Source organism: Bubalus kerabau, chromosome 10 (assembly GCF_029407905.1).
Source record: "Bubalus kerabau isolate K-KA32 ecotype Philippines breed swamp buffalo chromosome 10, PCC_UOA_SB_1v2, whole genome shotgun sequence".
Lineage (NCBI taxonomy): Eukaryota > Metazoa > Chordata > Mammalia > Artiodactyla > Bovidae > Bubalus > Bubalus kerabau.
Window position 1 is genome coordinate 89195002 of NC_073633.1, and position 12574 is coordinate 89207575.

The 12574-nt window shown below is 47.7% G+C and overlaps 1 protein-coding gene across 5 annotated transcripts in view; it reads right to left on the reverse strand.

Moving 5' to 3' along the window:
• Positions 1-12574, reverse strand: part of DPF3 (double PHD fingers 3) — a 291918-nt gene that overhangs the window by 65646 nt on the left and 213698 nt on the right. For 2 of the 5 annotated variants that reach the window (XR_008699677.1, XR_008699676.1), the window contains exons 8-9: positions 5364-5492; positions 1106-1216 (exon numbers count right to left, since the gene is read on the reverse strand). Coding sequence is in view for 2 of the 5 variants with exons in the window: in XM_055538553.1 (XP_055394528.1) it covers positions 5364-5492 (129 nt within the window). In the remaining 3 variants the exon portion in view is untranslated. Of the gene's footprint in view, positions 1-1105; positions 2505-5363; positions 5493-12574 lie in introns of all 5 variants that reach the window. The other 3 variants (XM_055538553.1, XM_055538554.1, XR_008699675.1) reach the window with 2 other exon arrangements.

The window sequence follows — 12574 nt, forward strand, 5'->3', positions numbered from 1 at the left end:
TAAGTCTATGAATCCAATGCCCGAGTCAAAGTAACAGAACAGATGAAGTAAAGGGGTAAAGAAAGACAGCAAGAGCAGGTTGCAAGCCCCTCAGCAGAAATCAATGGTAACCAGCTACATTGGCTTTTTCCCATGTGAGCATGCAGGAATATTACAATGTTGGAGGTTTATGCCGTATTTTCTAAGAACAGGGCCACATACAGATCAGGCAGACCATCTCCCAAGTGGGTGAGATAGTTACCCTCATTCTCTCACAACTGAGCACAAATGCCCAGGAAAGCACTTACATATTTAAAGCAGGAGAAAAGTGGAAGCCCTTTCTGTCTCACGCTACCAGAAAGGGAAGCATAAAGAGTCCATTTGTGGGTTTCTTTGCTTGGTCCTTGCTTCTGTTGGGTTGGTATATTAGTTTAATGAGAGGTCTAATTCATGAGGCTCTGCAAAGGCTGGATTGTCAAAGCAGATCCTTCCAGACACTTACAGCCTATTGCCTGGGTGGCCTCTTAGGTCTCCCAACCCAAGCCAAGGGGCAGTGCCTATGTCTCTGCACCTATACTCTCATGAAGGCTGGAGACCCTGACCACGCTTAGTGGGGAATTCAGAATCTTCACATCAACTGGGTTAAATGTTGTACCTAATCAGAGATCTTCTTTTAATTGGCACCTAGAGCAAAGAATTCCACCCTAGACAGGCAGTCCCCTCACTCCTACCCCAGGACAGCAGCCAACTCCAACTTCAATTCCCTGGGTTCTGCTTCCAGGCGTAGCCAAAGGAGGCAGTTAGCTAAGCACTCCCCCAGCCGTTTCTCTTGCAGTTGAAACCCCCCATTCTCCACACGGAGCCCCCTAGGGTCCAAGCAAGACTCATATCCCACACCTGGGCCTTGGCCCACATAAGTATCCATGCACACACATAGACAGTAGATGGCTGGGTAGAAAGATGCTCCAGGGGCCACTCCCGCATGAGTAAGGGGGTCCAAACCCAGAAAAACAAAAGACAAGTTAGAAGAGGGGAAAGGAAAAAAAGAAAGAAGGAAAAAACATAAAGAAAACAAAACAACTAGGATGGTATTCCCTCATTATAAGACAAGTCAGTCAGGACATACCTTTGGACAAGGACCGCATAGCCGTTATCCTTGGGACTGGCAACGAAGTGGATGGTCTTCATCACCCCAGGGGCCTTGAGCAAGTGTTGCTTTGGTTTATTTCAGGAGGTGCTATTGGAAACATAAAACAAAGTGCCTGGAGGGCACTATAAAAAACAGAAGAAATATGGGAGACTCGATCATCCAATGGGTATTTATATGTTTTTAGACAGGGGCGAGGGGAGAGGGAACTCTACGGTGAGGTAACATTCTTTCTTCCATGAGCACAGCCTCAGGTGGTTTTGTCACTGCTGAGTCCATGACTTTCTGCTCAGAGTCCATTCCTGAGTTTGGGAATCGCTCTTTGCCAGGAGGAAGGCGAGGAAAAAACCAGCAACAACAAAACAGCAGCTCTGCTGATGGAGGAAGAGGATCCCGCAGGCGCCGCTGGTTGGGGCCCAGGCACTGGATGGAGGCCACATATGGGCGGCCCGGCTTCCCGGGAGCTGCTGACACGTTCTTGCAAGCAGGGAGGAAGATGGGAAGGTCGAGGAGGAGAAGTAGGGAGGGGTCTGCTGTGGGGAGCCGCCGACTCCATGGGGTACAGATGGCGCCACCCTCTCCGATCGAGGACCTCCTCCTGATGGGGTCGCCTTGGATCAATCCTCCCCCACGGAGGCTTTCTTCTACATGGAATATTACTTTCATTTATTTGATTTCCCTTCTCTCTCCCTCTCTGTCTCAAAAAAAGGAGGTCTACTAATATTAGCTAGAATATATAAATAATCATTTTTTTTAACATTATTGGTTCTTTGTTTCCAAACCCAATGTTCCTCCTCTCTTCATTTTGCCAATAAATAGGGAAACTGAGGAAATCAACTCTGCTCATGTCAAAAAGATTCCCCCCGCCAAAAAAAGAGCTAATCCACCTAACTTCCCATATCTATGGAAAATAAATAGTACATCACAATGCCATCTCTCTGAAGGACTGTTAATTCTGCTCTTTGTTCTGCTTCCTTTCAGTAGTTTGTGCTTCTGCTGTGCGTACCCTAAATAGAGGGAAAGGAGGGGAGGAACGTGTGGAAGGTGAAAGGAAAAAGCCAGGATGAAGGGAAAACCTAAACTGTCTTTCACTTAAAAAAAAATACATCAGAACCAGAACAATGACCAAAGTCACAGGGTGATGGTTAATTGCCCAGAGAGTCTGTCCCGTGCGTTTAGCAACTGCCCTTTTTATCAGCTGTGGGCGAACCCCGGCCACTGCGGCGTCCTCGGCAGGAGCGAGGCTCTTCCAAATCGTCCTCGTCAAAGCCGTGGAAAGTCGAGGTGTCACTTTCTGACGTGGAACCGAATAAGTCCTCCGTGGTGCGTGCTGCGGCCGCTGCCTCCTTCTCCTTCCTGCCTTCTCCTCCCAAATGAGCTGACATGTATGATGAATATATCAGCACATGGGTTAAGCAACAGACAGCATTATTAATATTCTTATTACATTATTACAGTGTTATTCTTAATAGCAAGATCATACATCATTCCACACCAAAGGGATTAACTGGGTGCGTCACCTGGTGACAGGGGTTTGGGGTAAGAGGACAAAGCCAACATTTCCAAGGAAAAGGGTTCTCCCCTCCCCAGACAGGCATCGTCTCTACTACAATATATTTGTCCGCAGCTCTGACAGCGCCAGATTCAACCACGATCTTTTTCTTTCTTCTCTTCGGAAGGCACACATTCACATGCACGCTCGCTCCACCCGCCCCAGACAATGAGTTTTCTTGGTGGTTTTTAAGCCTGGTTGGTATTTCTTTGTTGTTTTCAGCTGGCGGTTCTTTGCACAATGTTTGTCCTTCATTTTGACAGTCAGCTTTACAAAGGTATTACTGTCAGATAACCCGGTCAAGGTGGTTAAGCCTCCATCCGTTTTATTTTTATTTTCACCCGTTTCTAATCCCATTCTTCCCAAACCCTTTCAATTCTGCCCTTACAACATGTAGTTCATTTGCACTGAAAGCAAAAAGAAGTTGGAAAGTCTGATAAGTGGTAGGTATTCAAAGAGCCTCTTGTTTTGTTTACCCCTGAGGACACATCTGTGTGTTGCACCCACACACATGCACACTCACAATCACACGTGTGTGCACACAGACATGCAGGCACGTGAACGCACGCTCCAGGTCTTAAACACACCCAGGTCTAAGTTACTCCAGAAAGTCTGGGGTTGTTCAGTCTAACTCAGAGCACTCAGAAAGTGGGAACTAGGGGTGGCAAAGCCGAATACAAGACAGTATCCTGAAATCTATAAAACTTGGGTACAAACTCTTTCACATTCTAAATGGGCCCCAGGACTGCCCCCCATTGAGGTCACAAGGCTCCACTTACAGTGTCAGTTTCAGGAATCTCATTTTTTCTCCCAGGAGAAGTAGGTAGTGGAGTAGATGGGAAGGAAAAGACAGCTTTCCCAAGCTCCACACTCTTCCTTGGAAGGACTCCAGGGAGGCCCTAGAGAAGTATTCACCCACCTGCCTTCACAAAGCATATCCCATGGGCTAATGCCACCTGTTTATTCCCCAGATGTCAACTATTTCAGGAACATCAGAGTCAGACCTAGACTAAATTATCCACCAAAACTAATCCTTGGTGAATGCAATGAGAACACCTAGGCTGGTATAAAACGACCCCCTGGGTCACATAGCAGACAGATCCTGGGAAGAATAAGCTGAGTTAAGGCTGTGGGAGAGAGAGGCTTTGGATAGGAAAAACCAGCTCCCCACTTCTGGTCCCCCACGGATCACATTCAAGTACCCCATCTTTTGTAGGAAAGGAAGAGGGGACATCTCAGCAGTTTTCACTGAGAATTCTGAAGCTGCCCTCTCTAACCCATCTTCAACCCACAGCAGTCCATACAATTCTGACTAGAATACCTTGCCGCCAAGTAACTCTGCTTCTGGTGGTAGAGATTTTGTCTGATTGCTTTCTCTTTAAAAATGCTGAACTGAATTTCATTTGCTTCGTTTTCTTTCTGAGTTTGCTTCGTTTTCGAGTGTCTAAATCCCAGAGTCCACTATCACATGGGCCCCCTCGTCTAAGCTGGCACCAGTAGAATAAAAAGTTCAACATTAGGTATCACATTTGGCAAGTAAAGGAACTGACAGAATTGCGCAGATGGGCCACCCTGTCAGGGTCCTTAAGCATTAAATGTGGGGGGTTGTGTGCAGTAGAAACCACAATGCTTTTCCAGTTACTGATTTGCCATCTTAAACCGTAAACAATCCAAAACCAAATATTAAAGGACTAAAAGCTAAAGTCTGTGGACAGAGCCAGGGAAGAATTGAGCTGCTATAGTAAAGCCAGGTGTGGTCATCCCAGGCCCTCTCTCAGGACTAGGAGTTGAACATGCTGGGTAGAAAGGTAGGAAGGAGCCATGACTCCCAGCTGCTGGAACCAACCATCCAGCAGAACTGAATTTCACCTACTAGTCAGCGGATGATGAGACTAAAGATGAGTCTGAAGCTTTCCTCCCTGCCTTGCGCTTGAGCCTCACTACAACACAAAACAATATGAAAAGCCAACCATGATCCAACATGAAAAAGCAAAACAAAAGCCTGAAGACTGAACTCATTTTAAGGACGAAAGAACAATACCAGGTTTAGTCTTTGAATAGATTAAAGATGAAAATTCAAAACATCCCAAGCCTACTCCAGAAGAGTCCTAAGAACACCTGCCCTTTTGCCTCCTTGATCTTCCAGGCTCTCTTTGGTTTTCCACATGAGAAAATGGGATGAGTGGCCAATGGAGGTGGTATTTATGCTGCTACCCAGAAGCCTAGGGGTCTCTGACTCCCCCACAACTCTAGGTGTGGCAGCTCTCTCAACATTCATGTCTCCACATTCTTCCGGTTTGCCCCGGGCACTTCCACAGAACAAACACGTCTTTTTGTGACGTGCACATCACCCGATACAAGGAAGCACACTGCCTCTGTCTCCGGCTGTTTCCACACTGTCTCACCGTCGTCCATAACAACACACACCAAGAAATATCCACCTCATGGAAAGGCCGAACAGACACAAGCCCACACCTTCTTCTTTCCCTTTTCCCTGGATCCCAGAGCATAGATTTTAGTTCTTAAGACTCAAGAAGGAAAAAAAATCCCCCTTGCACTCGAAAAATCACCACCATCACTTCTGGACCCACCCTTCAGTCCCTGTCCCCAATAAGATGGCAGAGGAATGAGAGTGGAAGAGGTCCTGGTCTACGGGCACACGATGAGAGAAGGGGCCACACTCACCAGAGCGTCCACAGTCTGCACAGGATACCAGCTCCTCTGGCCTCCCACTCTTCTTGTTCATATTGGAGCCCCCCAGGCAGAAGTCACAGTAGTTATTGGGAATGACTGTCCCATCCGGTCCTTTCTGGGCTGTGGAAATATTTAAAAAAAAACCCAGTGTTAGGCTAAAGTGAGTCTCCACTGGCCCCTCTTCTCCTGCTGGTGTGGCTGAATCTGCTCCAGAAAGAATATGAGGTTTAGAATCTGAGGTTTGGTTACAACCAGGCTGTTTTCTTGGGCCAAGTTTTATGATTCTCCTCAGTTCAATGGTACTAATGTCTTGAAAGCCATTCAGAGCTAAGTTTGATTTTTGCAATATTTGTTAGTTCTGTGTTGGTAGAGAAATAACCCTGCTCCTCTGATTGCATCCCTGGATCACTGAAGCATCCAGAGAGCCTACGAGTCAAGTGAACTTCTCTCATCCCTGAACAACTGGCCCTCAGGGTCCAAACATCAGATGACAACCCTCAGTGGTGCTGTGACTACAGGGAAGGAGAAAGACCGCTACCTGGGCCTTGCCCTACCTAGGGAAAGAGGCTCCGGTTTAGGAAATAGTCCTTCTGTCTCTGAAAAGGAAAACAAAGAAGCAAGGATGAGGGAATCATCCCAGGAAGGACCCTGAAGATGCTCTTGGGGACTCTGATACACATGTTGGCGGGTACATAGGTGTCCACTCTTGTTCAGCCCATCCATCTCCCTAAAGTCCAGACTCATTGGTTATGGAAAGCACCCAGGACTAGTTAATCAGCAGATCCCTAGAATCAGAACTGGACACTTGGCCCAGTCTCATACTGGACATCAACCCTGAATGGAAGCACTGTTGCTAAAGTTGAAGCTCCAATACTTTGGCCACCTGAGGCAAAGACTCAGTACAGTAGAAAAGACTCTGATGGTGGGAAAGACCAAAGGCAAAAAGAGGGCAGCAGAGGATGAGATGGTTGGACAGTGTCACCAACTCAATGGACATGAACTGGAGCAAACTCTGGGAGATAGTGGAGGACAGGGAAACCTGGTGTGCTGCAATCCACAGGGTCGCTAAGAGTCAGACATGACTTAGCAACTGAACAACAACACACCAGACATGGAGTGAATGGTGAGTTAATGAGCATATCTTGAGGCTTAAGATTTTCACAAGGCACCCTTGCCGAAAGGCCTTACACAAAAGCAAAGGAATATCCTGGGACATGATTTTTCAAAACAAAGCTTGTGAAAACAGCACATGTCCTCGAGCACTGAAATCTCAGTTTCTAAGGGCTGGTTTAAAAGCTTTGGACAGGTTCTTTGTATGAGGAGAAATGCTTTCATTTTCCTTGTTTTTCGATCCCTATTGTGGACACTTCTTTGTCATATTAACACTCTCTGTCTGTGACAAAGAAGAAAAGTCTCTCTGTTTATGGGATCAGCCTAAACCACAAGGGTACCTTCCTCCTCCCCAATTCCAACGTCTGCCACTATCTTTCATTATTCACTGGCTAACATTAATCAGGGTCCCGTAGGGTACAAATCTGTAAAAGGAAGCAGATATGTGAGCAGAAATACCATCCAGACAGTAAGTGATAAACGGATTCACCCTCTTTAATATGATTCCCCCTGGCCTCTGCTTCCTCCATGCCTCTTCTTTGCCTCCAGGAATAGAAAAACTTACCTGGGGAAGGCGGAAGACAAAAGCTCGCAGAATTACATTATAGAGGGTTAATCCATTTATCAGTTGCTATTTGGATTGTTTAATCAGTTTCTAAGTCATTGATTTTCATCTTCAGGGAGGCAGACAATTCTCTGCAAGAAAAGTGGGGGCTGACTGGGGTAAACAGAGAAGGGGGCCACACCCTGTAGCCTCCGAGAATGTGAGTTTTTCTTCATCAGTCACTGCATCTCAAAGACAAATGTGCATCATACAGAATAGTTCTGCAAATAATCTCCAAAAAGCAGGATGTCCGCAAAAAGTTTACTCTGCCTGTAAAATTCATTGCCCAAATCCAGAAGGAAGTCCCTTTCTTCTTATTCTTCACTCAATGGCCATCTTAACCATTTTTAGAACTCTCTCAAGGAAATCCAAGTATGTTTATGAAACAAACAAACTCAGGGTTTCTTCATTAAGCAACTATCATGGAAATCAGTCAAAAGATGAACAGAAAGAAGTGGGTTATTTCAAATGGAGGGGTTGAGTGTCAACCAAAGCTAAGTTTCATGACTGGTATGAACTAGATATAAAATGTGGAAATGCCAATCACAACTTAGGTAGCTTTCTGCATGGCGAGAGATCAAAGAACTCCATGTACATCTTCACACCGAACCTCTCAGGAGGCCCAGTCTCATCACCCTTTTCTTTCCTGCTCTCCTAGGGACTCCTTTTTATGTCAGACTTCTCCCCTTTCACAAAATCTGTAAGCAACCAAAGGATCTAGTTTTTCTCCGACATACCGTATCCCTTGTGATTTATCAAAATGAAGACATAGAATATAGAGTATAAGAATGCCCAGAAAGGGACTTCCCTGGTCGTCCAGTGATTAAAGAATCTGCCTTCCAATGCAGCAGGTGTGGGTTCAGTCCCTGGTTGGAAGCTAAGATCCCACATGCCACAGGGCAACTAAGCCCATACACCTCAACTAGACAGCCTGTGTACCACAAACTACAGAGCCCACGTGCTCCAGAGCCCATGAATCACAATTAGAGAGAAGCCTCTGAGCACAACAACTAAGACCCTATGCAGCAAAAAACAAAAGAGAAAGCCCAGATAATTCTTTACAGTTTTTAACCACCAACAGACCATTGGTAGAACACCATATTAAACTAGGGATTTGAACCTGGCAAGAAATAAAAAATTCAGAAACAGTCTAGTAGAGCATAGCAGACAGTGGTGGAGAAATCGAACCTACAGGGAAAGACCAAAGAGGAGAATTGAATTCATCTGACGAAGCAAAGCTTCCGAGGAAACTGAACCAGAGCAGGGTCTCCACGTATATTTGTGGACTGAGTGACTTCCCTTTCACTTTTCACTTTCATGCATTGGAGAAGGAAATGGTAACCCACTCCAGTGTTCTTGCCTGGAGAATCCCAAGGACAGGGGAGCCTGGTGGGCTCCGTCTATGGGGTCGCACAGAGTCGGACACGACTGAAGCGACTTAGCAGCAGCAGCAGCAGCAGCAGCATACCGGAGAAGGCAATGGCACCCCACTCCAGTACTCTTGCCTGGAAAATCCCATGGATGGAGGAGCCTGGTAGGCTGCAGTCCATGGGGTCGCTGAGGGTCAGACACAACTGAGCGACTTCACTTTCACTTTTCACTTTCATACATAGTAGAAGGAAATGGCAACCCACTCCAGTGTTCTTGCCTGGAGAATCCCAGGGACGGCGGAGCCTGGTGGGCTGCCGTCTATGGGGTCGCACAGTGTCAGACACGACTGAAGCAACTTAGCAGCAGCAGCATACAAATTCCCAGCCAAAGGGATGAATAAGGTGATAAACTTCTAACTGCAGGCCCTGGTGTGTACAGCTGTGACAGGCCAGGTGGGTGGGTACAGTTTTATCCCAGTGAGGGCCCAGTGTAGCAAGTGATATTCAGCAGTTAGACTTCATTTTCCAGTGAAATCCTTTCTACTTCAATTCCTACTCTCCTCTCATGACAGTGAGCTCAAGCTTCCATCCATCTTGGTAAAATGGCATGGGATGGACTAACCAACAGCTTTCTCATCTGGTTCTCTTCTTACTCTTTGGGGGTTTTTAGGATTAGTTTTACAATGAGGGTTCTCCCATGGAGTGCTCCCAATTCTCTAGCCAGAAATGACCTATCAGGCCTTGGGGAGAGCATGCTGTTGAAGTCACTTCTAGGACCTTCCCCCCGTCTATACATGTGTACACTTGCCTCATCCCCCCATAGTGAATGATTTACTCCTTCCAATAGGGGAGTATACACATCCAACTCATTGTTAGAAAACCAACGTGTCCTGCACACAGGAAATGGTTAACAATGATATGTGAGATGAACAGCTTAGGAAAGGATGGCAGAGAGGTAGGTAAGCAACCCAGGGATGCCTCGGGAGCCCCTCCTAGGGGGACAGAGGCAGAGTTACCAGTCACTCTGAATAGCCCTCTCTGCCTAGGTTATTTCCCTAATCCCCAGAGAGAAGAGCTGGTCGTGTCCAAATGGATTGATCGGTCATCTGGTCTGGGTCATGTCTAGCTAGCTCCAAGAGTACACAAGAGTGGGTAGTCAAGGGCCCTGGGTTGCTGGAAGAGTAACACTAGACTATACCCCTATTACGGAGAAGGCAACGGCACCCCACTCCAGTACTCTTGCCTGGAAAATCCCATGGACGGAGGAGCCTGGTGGGCTGCAGTCCATGGGGTCGCTAAGAGTGGAACACGACTGAGCGACTTCACTTTTACTTTTCACTTTCATGCACTGGAGAAGGAAATGGCAACCCACTCCAGTGTTCTTGCCTGGAGAATCCCAGGGACTGGGGAGCCTGGTGGGCTGCTGTATATGGGGTCACACAGAATTGGACATGACTGAAGCAACCTAGCAGCAGCAGCAGTATACCCCTATTACAGTAGGTACAACGTTGTCCTATACACAGACACACAAGGAAAGTAAAGACTAGGATTGTCTCATGAGAAGGGAACAACAGGTTGTGCCTACCCACTTAGCCCCCTGTTCAACCACTTTTTGAGAAGATAAAGAAGCAGACATATATGACAACTACAAGATGGTAACATGTCTTACCCTGATGCTTTTCATATACTATTTCATTGATTCTCACAACATTTTTGTGAAGTAGGGAGCATCTGACAGATGAGGTAACTGAAGCCCAAAGAGATGAAGGGGCTGGCTTCAGGGCCTAGTTAAGATGTGGAGGAAGCGGGATTCACCCCCTGGGTTGTCAGTATTCCCAGAGACTCTGTCTCTAATCACACTTCTCTGCCTCCAGGAAGTCCAGAGCCAATTCTGCATATAAAATATTTCATAAATCTCTTTAAAGTCAATGTGATTCACCCATTACTTTACTTGGGAAGCCCAAAGCAATAAAAAGTATTGAGATTGGCCTGATAAAAGCGGAAATTTCCTTTGAACTTACATTTAATGTCTCTACCACAGTAATCCATCCTGGTGGCCCTGTTTATTGTCATAGACTCCATGAAAACACTTCTCCAGAGGATTCCAGAGGCTCATGAAGGAATTTTTTAAAGTAAAGCTCACACCATGGCTTTATTGGCCTTTGGCCTGACCCATCCGTGAGCAATTTCCTGGCACCATCTATGAGGTCATTATAAAAAGGATTTTACTATAAATAGGAAGCTTGCCCAGACCTTGCCAGTAGTATTTAAATAGACATTCCGCTTCTGCTTATGGGAAATTGAGTCCCGCTTCACAGAACAGGATGACGGGGAGGCCTACGACCCGAGTGGCATGTCGATGGCAGCGTCTGCGATGATGGATTTGGTTTTCTGTTGATTAATGTTCATGGGCTGAGATCATATAAGTGAGACAAAGAAGCTGCTGAGAAAATAAAGTGAGCTTTGAGAGAGCTTCCTTCATGGCTCAGATGGTAAAGAACCCACCTGCAATGTAGGAGACCCAAGTTCGATCCCTGGGTTGGGACGATCCCCTAGAGGAGGGCATGGCTACCCACTCCAGTATGCTTGCCTGTAGCATTCCATAGACAGAGGAACCTGGTGGGCTACAGTCCATGGGGTTGCAAAAAGTCAGACATGAGAGCGACTAACACTTTCTAACACTTTGAGAGTTCAGGGGTTCACCTAGGGGGTGAGGGGGGGTAGCTTTAAAAAGTTCAAAGGGAAAAAAATGGAAATCAAGAACAAAGTTCATGAAAAAATGCCAAACAATAATAATAACAAAAGGTGGGAGGGAGTATTCGGATAAATCAAGAGAAAGGAAAAGCCAAGTCCCAAACAATCCCACCAGCACCCTGGGGAAAGGGTGAGCCAGCCTTCAGGAAAAGTGTCAGAGCACACGAGCACATCACAGGACTTCTGACTTCAGCCAGGACACATGGCAAGGGCAAGCAAGGCCCCGAACCTTCCACCGATCTACTACCAGGACAGGGCTGTCTGGCCCCTCTCGTGGTCTGATTGCTGCAGTGACTTGCCTGCCATTCAGGAGAAGAACGCATGGAGACCACAGGCTGGCCACCAGCAACAACACTTCACCTGCTTCCGCCGAGACCAGAGCCTCCTCCCTAGGGTCCTAGGGAAGGAGGAAGCCAGCTGGAAGTTCAGGCTCCTCCATGGCACATCCACAAAAGCATGACTTCATGTCCCGAGCAGATGCTCTGACCGCCTGCCAGGGTGCACAGCCTCGGGCCGTGTTCCGTGCCCACCACCCAGCCCCACCCGAGCCCAGGCCTGCAGCTGTCCAGCCAGGGCCGGCTAGCAAGACGGTACAGCTGCTCAAGGAACCCAGGGCAGGCAGGGAGAAGAGCCCTCCAGGAGGCGCTGTGCCTCTCCGCGCCCCCCCCAACCCCTCCCTCGTTCCCCCACCACCCTCCACGGCTGACAGTTCCCGTCCCTCCACAGGTCTGACATGTTGCCATGGCAACCGGAATCCTGGGCTCCGGCAGCCTCTGGTCTTGCCACCTGTTATTACTTCATCTCTCAAGTGTAAAGCATCCTAGCCTGGTGCCATGTGGCTGCACAGAGCACATCTTCAGAGGACGGAGTTAAAGAGAAGCGAGAGGCAAAGAGGGAGAAGGTGGAAGGCAGCCCCAGGCTGGCCACACAGGGCACACCGGACAGGCTGGGCTGGCGGAGGAAGCTGCAGAGACGGGGTGGGAGGTGTGGGGGGAGCCAACGTGCCTTCCCTTCAGAATCAGCGAGCAGGCCTCAGCTGGAGGCCGCCGCTGCCTGCTCCCTTCCACCCAGCCTTTAATGAGGGACCTGGGGAGGGAGGGGGAGGCAGCGGAAGGCTGGGGCTGGGAAGAGATCGGTGCTGGGCCCAAGTGGAGCAGAGTCACGAGAGGGTTAAAGTGATGAGATAAAGACTGTGGGGAAGGCTGGACCAGAGGGCACACAGAGCCTCCAAGCCTGGATAAATGGCCTTAATTCTCATGCTCCTGCTCACCCTACTCCTTACGTGTTTACTCATATAAATTATCCCCAAGGCCTGACACCTTTTTTTCATTGCTTCCCTAGAACTGATGAAAAAATAAATCCCA